Genomic DNA, 8,069 nt, shown 5'->3' on the forward strand with positions numbered 1-8,069 from the left:
TGTTTTTCTCTTGTGAATTTCTTTACATTCCAAAAGTTTTTTATTAAGTTGAGCTGCCTCAACCTTAGCATGGTTTTTCTACTCTAAAAAGAATAAGGGGGATTGGGGAGGGAGAGCATTAGGAGAAATACCTAATGCAGATGACAGGGTGATGGATGGAGTGAAACGCCGTGGCACGTGTGTAACTATAGAACAAACCTGCATGTTCTGCACTTGTACCCGAGAACTTAAAGTACAATAAAAAAAGAAAAAAAAAATAGAGCCCATTGTAAATCACTAGACTTCAATGTTGCAGAACTATGGTTTCTCAACAACACAATGAGTTATAGAATGATACTATTTTATGGCAGTAGTGCAAATGTCTAAATCCACTAATTTATGAATCTCAGAGGCTACCATGGAGGTGTGTATGTATCAGTGCATTACTGTAGAAATGTTCACTTTCTATACATTATTTTATGCAGTAATGAGGACAATGTGAATTGAAGGGAGTCTCCATGGCTGTATGAGCACAGAGACCACATCCATTGCAGGTGCAGAGCAAGGCTGGAGCGGTCAGCCAGCTGCTCCCTCTAGAGTCTTCCAGTTCCTTGTCCAACGCATCTGCTCATCCACGGGGTAAGAAAATAGAAGTCATGCATGCAGTCTACTCTCTCTACAGGGCTGAAGGGGTAAAAGGACTATATTGATTATTCGTGGAACTTTCCTATAGGAATGCAGATTTGTGCAGACGTACTGATAAACACACACTTCTTCACACAATACATTTTTAATTTTTTTTTTGTTTTACTTTTTCTTCTCCAATTAAAAAAAATCACTTTTTCCCCTAATCGAAGAGGATTTTGATGAGAATGCTTGTGGGGAGCCCCTGCTCTCCCAGATACCCACCCTCATTTCTCTTGAAGAGAGGAAGAACACCAGCTCTCTTTATTTATACTCTAATTTTCTAGGACTAAAAGCAGCAGTCTGCATCCAAGAAGACCCTATCTGTAGGAGCAGGAGCCTCAATCCTTGACTGAGAGTCATGGCCCTGAAATGAGACAGTGTCCCCCATGGAGAGCACACGTGGAAGCCCACACCTGAGGGCTCACTGCTCCTCACCACAGATGCACTCCCCCACTGAGTCCTGAGACCTGGGTGCACCTCATAGAGTAGGGCTCAGATGAGGGGATGCAAATCTCCACCAGCCACACCCTCCTCTGGGTTGAAAAGCCGAGCACAGGACCTGTCTCAGAGACTCCTGTTCCCCACCATGGACACGTTTTGCTCCACGCTCCTGCTGCTGACCTTCCCTTCCTGTGAGTGCTGTGGTCAGGGACTCCTTCGGGGGTGAAACATCTGTTCCTTTCTTTGTGAGCTTAATCTTCTTATGCTTTCTCCACAGGGGTCTTGTCCCAGGTCACCTTGAAGGAATCTGGTCCTGCGCAGGTGAAACCCACACAGACCCTCACGCTGACCTGCACCTTCTCTGGGTTCTCACTCAGCACTTCTGGAATGGGTGTGGGCTGGATCCGACAGCCCCCAGGGAAGGCCCTGGAGTGGCTTGCACACATTTATTGGGATGATGATAAGTGCTACAGCTCGTCTCTGAAGAGCAGGCTCACCATCTCCAAGGACACCTCCAAAAACCAGGTGGTCCTTACAATGACCAACATGGACCCTGTGGACACAGCCACATATTACTGTGCACGGAGACCACAGAGCCACAGCCCAGGGCGCCTCCTATACAAGAACCCAGGCTGCTTCTCAGTGGTGCTCCCTCCCCACCTCTGCAGAACAGGAAAGTGTGGCTGAGATGCCATTTCCTGCCAGGGCCTGTGTTTCTTGTCCCCACCAGACTCAGAGCCTTGTCTTCTTCTATCTTCTTGACTAATAAATGGCATGTTGCCTGTTAGTGGTTCATGCAAGAGAAGCTGTATCCTGTTTGACAAAGATTCAGCATGAAAGTTTCCTGTTACCTGAGCCAGATGCATCACTGATATGTGGCCACTGGCTTCTGAGGCTCATATCACTTTAAAGGACCAAATACAAATGTCCATAGAGTACGCCATTCTTAAACTGTAGAAATGACGTTGAAGAAGAATGTGGAGATAAGAGAGCAAGAGGAATTATGAAAATCCAGATAGCAAGTTTTCTTGTAGAGTGAAAGTTACACTAGTGAAGTAATTTCATGGAACAATAAGACAGATGAAATATGTCTTCATCATGGAGTGTCTCACAGTGGCAGTGCACAAATAAATTCCTAAAAATGTCTTAGGGTAGGTGTGATGGATGAGGCTTATTTCCAATGGGGAGCCCACAAATACCCAGGTAAGTAAACAAATCCAACACTTAGAAAAGAAATGCCTCATCTTGACACCAGAAATCCACCTCAGTAAGTTTGAGGAGCAATGTGGTAAAGAAATGGAAAATTTTAAACACATTTATTATGTTTCTAACTCATGTTTGAATATGAAAACAGAATCGTCCACAATTTTAGGAAAGCTGTCCCATGACATTGAATCACTACAGTCATAGAAACACCACTGATCAACAGAGTTCAAGCAGTGACCAGGTCAGTACCGAGGCCCCAGGAGAAACAATGCTCTTGGGTACCTTGTACAGAAGCAAGAATTGAGCCACACAATCTATTGCCAAGTGATCTTTGGCAAAGTTAACAAAAATTAACAAAAACGTACACCAGGGAAAGGACATCTCATTCAATAAATGGTGCTGGGGAAATTGGATAGCAACATGCAGAAGAATGTTTGGATTACATGTGTGAGCCACCGTGCCCGTCCCTAACTATACGTTTCTTGTTTGGTGGTTTTGTTTTTGTTTTTGTTTTTGTTTTTGTTTTGAGACAGAGTCTCCCTCTGTTGCCAAGGCTGGAGTACAGTGGCACGATCTCAGCTCACTGCAACATGCAGAAGAACAAAACTGGACCCTCACCTTCAACACATCCGTACTCCACACAAAGTGAATTAAATACTTACCTGTAATATTTCAACTATAAGTGCACTCAAAGAAGACACCAGGACTAGTCTTCTGGGCATTGGACTAGGTAAATAATTTATGACTAAGACCCCAAAACCATACCCAAGAAAAAAATAGACACATGACATTTAATTAACCCACAGAGTTTTTTTCACAGCAGCAGAATGAACAGGCAAGTTGCAAAATTTTTGCACACCTTACCTGTGACAGGGAACCAATATGAAGAATTCACAAGCTATTCAATCAACTCTACAACATAGGAACAAGAACAAAATACCCCCATTAAAATGAGCAAAGGACATAAGTAGACATTTTTAAAAGAACACCTAAAAATGGATACTATGTACACAAACAATGCTCAACATCACTAACCATCAGGGAAATGAAAATTAAAACCACAACAAGCTCTTGTCTGACACCAGTCAAAACGACTAGTATTAGAAACTCAAAAATATCAGATGTTGCTGAAAATGAATAGGAAAGGGAACTCTTAGACACTGTTGATGAGGATGTGGACAAATACAACTTCTGTCGATAATGGTATGGAGATTTCCAAAAATAACTAGAAATAGACCTGCCGTTTGACACAGAAATCCCACTACTGGGTAACTACACAAAGGAAAATAAATCATTATTTCAAAAAGATACCCACACTTCTATGTTTACCACAAAACTATTCTCAATAGCATACATGTCAACCTGAGTGTCACCCAACAGATGATTTTATGAAATAATGTAGCATGTACACCCAATTCAATACTAATCAGCCACAATAAAGAATGAAACTGTGTCTTTTGCAGCAAGATGCATAGAACTGGAGGACATTATACTTACTGAACTATAAGTGGGAGGTAACAATGTGTACACAAGGACATGGAGTGAGAAATGATGGACATGGAGACTTAGAAGGATGGGAGGGTGGAAGGTGGCGGCGTGATGAGGCATCACCTGATGGGTACAATGTACATGATTTGGGTGATGGTGCACTAAAAGCCAAGGCCATGGTGTAATATGTCCATGTGCAAAGGATGCACTCATAGCTCTTACATTTATACAAATAAATGTGTAAACAAATACAATTAAAATTATAAAATAACAGTTGACCAATTATCAAAAATTAAAATTTAATATATGATAAATCAATGACATTAATATCAGTTGAACCTTATTAAATTAAAAAATTTTTTTCTTACTATATGGAAATGAATGTCAAGTTTCAAATGAGAACTATTTGCAAATCATATAAGCACCAACGTAATTTTAATAAGAACTCTCAGAACTCAACTGCAAAAGAAAAATAAAACAAGAAACAAAAAACAAAAAATAACCCACGGATAAACTAGGCAATGATTTCTGCCGACATTTCACTGAAGAAGATGTGCAGGCTCTCAACAGGATCTTTCATTAGAGAAATTCAAATCAAGCCCACAATGAGACACCACTATACACTTTTTAAATGGCTGAAATTAAGAAGAAATACAGATAATACCAATGCTGGTGAGCATGCCATTTTTCCTAGAGTCTACAACATTGCTGATGGGAATGCAAAATGAAACAGCTACTCAGGACAATGATTTTTAGTTTTTTTTTTAAATCAAAAATGCTCTTAAAACATGACCTAAATATCCCACTCCCTAATATTTGCATCACAGAAATACAATCTTATATTCACACAAAACTTGTATTCAAATATTTAAGATGTTACGCATGTGTGTGTTAGTGTGTGTGTGTGTGCATTAGAAACTAAAAATAACATGAATGTCTCAAAGGTTGAATGGGTAAGGAAGTAGGAAGTATCTATCAATTGAATACCATCAGCAATAAAAAATAGCGAATGACTAACCATTACAGGTGGACTCCAGACATGAGGCTAAGTGAGAGAAGCCAGTCCCAAAGATCAAAGGGACACAGCTGCAGGTGCCATGGTCACCCTCAGGCATCAGTGGTTTGGGCTGGGCTTTCTCTGTCACTTTCCTAACCAGGCCCAGATGTTGAGCTCCACCACTTGCAGACTGAGGTTCCATTCCTTCACAGACTGAACCAAACAAACATGGGACACTTTGAACAATGTCTGGCATTTGTTCCAGCCACAAAAGAACATCCCCCAGCCCTCCCCCTTCTCGGTTCAGCCTGCATCTCCCACGCATCCACCCATCTCCTTACAAGGACCTTTCATGACACCCTCCACTGCTTTTGAGAACACTGGCAGGTTTTGAACCTTTCCACATTCTGTCGTTACTGAAGTTAGGATGTTTGGAACCAAATTAAGGGTCATATTTTATGATTAAATGCCAGCACCCACTCTCTCCTGGGACAGAGCTCCTAACCAAGATTCTGCAGATGGAGATAATGATGAGCTTTCTTCCTCCTCAGCGTAGAAGCTGAGTGCTGAGTGGAGGTTTAGACAGGAGCTTCCCACCTTCTCAGCACTCCAGTTCTCGTGGGGTGAAGCCTCTGCCATAGGAGCAGAGCTAGAAATCAGGGACCCAATGTCCTGGCACTGGGCCCAGGGCAGAGCCTCCATCCATGATTGGGTCCATGGAAGAAGTGACTCTCTCTTTCTCATTAGCTCTTGTCCAGAACTGAGCCTCAGCATCGTGTGCTCTTGGCAGAGTCAGAGGGCCAATGTCCTGGCCCCTGGGGAAGAGATTCCTCCACGGGAGCTGGGTAGCAGGTGTCCTGTCTTCTTGGCTGCATCTGTCTGCAGTGGAGTTTACATCATGCTGAGCTGGGATGTGGAAGGGAGGAAGAGCATCTTAGATCAAATATGATGACTGGCCTTACCGAGTTTTGTAGATTTTCTTGAATAAATGTTTTTTTTTATTGCTGTATGCTGTTAGGGACTTTCCAAACCCTGTAATTTTTCAAAATTATTTTCACTGGTCTCATGAGGGCATGGATTCGTTGAGACCCTCATGCTTTCAAGGAGAAATGAAATTGTTTATTTTTTCACTTTTTAGAGAACATCCATAAATTATAAAACAATGAGTTGACTTTCCTTCCAACACTTTACAGATACCATCGACTTTCCTCTAGCTTGTAAGGTTTTAACCAGAAGAATGCTGTCATCATCTTTTCTGTTCTTTTGGAAGGAATGCCCGCTCTGTTCACATCCACTTGCCTGAATGTATTTCTATTAGTCTTTGGTTTTCAGCAGTTTTAATAAGATTTACCTAAATGTGTTTGGGGTGGGGTACAGGGGTGTTATCCTGCTGTTCTTTATTCCTGAGATGCATGGATTCACGGTTTACTCTGTCTTTGTGGGGGGGAAAAGTATTAGAAAAACAAGTCAGTGTGAGCCCATAAACAAGCCTCCCTGACGTGGGCACAGGACCACTGGGGGGCGCTCAGGACACTCTGCACAAAAGCCAGCCTCAGGGCAGGGGCAGATAGGGTTAAGGCCTGGTTTCCTGTCACTCTGGCTTCCTCTCCATAAAATAGTTTCCTCTGGGGCACTTCTCTGGATTCCTTATCCTGTTCTTACCTGTGAAGTCTCTGAAGAAGAAACATTTGTTGTAACAAGAGAAAAACTTTCTCACATGTACCAAAGGCAGAGTCACCTACAGCCACTCCTACTTCTCAGTGTCTATAAGTTACCAGTGCTTCTGAAGTTAATCAGCCATATCTATAAAGACGCGGCACTAAAATCAACATGGCACATTCTGTTTAATGAATCAACAACAATAACATTTCAGTTTTAATACTGGGTTCCGCATCACAACCAGTGCTTCTTGCTGGAGCTGGATCAATCAGCCCCAGGGGAGGGACTGGAGTGGGTCAGGTGCACAGGTCATGAAGGGAGCAAAAATTCCAACCCACTCCTCTAGGGTCCAGTCACCGCCTCCAGATCTGTGTCCAAAAAACGTATCTTCCTACAGCTGAGCAATGTGAGCGACAAGCACACAACCATGTGTTTTCAAGCAAAAGACACAGTGTGGGGGACACCGGTGTGAACACAGACACACACCTTCCTGTGGGGGTTCACAGGACAGCAGGGGGTGCTGAAACAGAAGCTGAAACTCAGGAACCAGCAGGGAAACCCAGGGGGCACTTGGCACTATGTGGGGGCTCAAGACCATTGTGGGGCTCGGTGGTCAGTCAACCTCAAGGCTCAGCATCAGGGCAGGTGAGGCAGGCAGGGAAAGGCACTGGAGATGGGGTTTTGTGGCATCTTCTCATTATACCACTAGACACCCTCCACTACATCTACTTTAATGGGTATGAGTGTTTACGTGTTTGGAAAGTAATATTTATATTATAAATATATAGCCATACGAGAGTGCATCAAGCTACCCTCTTCAACTTACGTGGACCCTGCTCATTAGGAATAAGTCCCTGTATTTGAAGATTTCATAAATTAAAGATGATGTAGAAACACTTTCTTTTTCAATCTCCTTTCCTCACTCTTACTTTCTTTCTTTCACATACACTGATAAATACACAGGGTGCTATAACTTCAATTACATGATGAATTTTAAAGAAAACGGATTCATTTGCAGCCTGACCAGTTTAGCTGTTGTTCATGTTGTTGTAAGATTAAGGACATGTTTCTCAGCTGTGTAGTCCTCTAAGCTGAGCAGCAGCTTTGTCTGAAATACACAGAAACTGAAAATAATCAAAATATTAATCAGCAGTTTTATCAGTAAACAAATTTTGGGAAAGTCATATATTGGCATAGTACCCACTACTACAATTAAATAATGTTGGATACAATCAACAGCATGGTTAAATTCACAAGGACTTACGACAGGTATAATGAGCCAAAGCACATACATATAATTCAATTTTATAAACCGTACAAATTGAATATTTATTGCAAATTACATCACAAAGATCCCAAACTGACTTCTCGGATGTGAACTCTTAGACATGTGACATGGCCCTTCCACACTTGGGGGTTGACATTCACATGTGTAAATGTAGGAAAATTTGACTCCCACAGAACATACTTCTTGTGCATCTAAAAGTAGAAATGCTAGTGAGAATTATTTGTGAAGTATAATCACTCACATCCACTCTGGGATACAGCTCCTCTGGGCATCCCTTCTAGAACTCGCTATATAGGAGGAGACATGCAAATAGGGTCTGCCCTA

The 8,069-nt window shown here is 42.1% G+C and overlaps 1 gene segment (V, D, J or C); it reads left to right on the plus strand.

Annotated features, from left to right (window-relative positions):
* The first annotated feature begins 1,238 nt into the window (after window positions 1-1,238).
* On the plus strand, window positions 1,239-1,794 carry LOC108297556. The segment is given in 2 exon segments: window positions 1,239-1,298; window positions 1,385-1,794. Coding segments are annotated over 2 exon segments (456 nt in total).
* The last annotated feature ends 6,275 nt before the right edge of the window (window positions 1,795-8,069 follow it).

This window comes from Cebus imitator, unplaced genomic scaffold, assembly GCF_001604975.1.
Source record: "Cebus imitator isolate Cc_AM_T3 unplaced genomic scaffold, Cebus_imitator-1.0 Scaffold814, whole genome shotgun sequence".
In the NCBI taxonomy this organism is placed as follows: Eukaryota; Metazoa; Chordata; class Mammalia; order Primates; family Cebidae; genus Cebus; species Cebus imitator.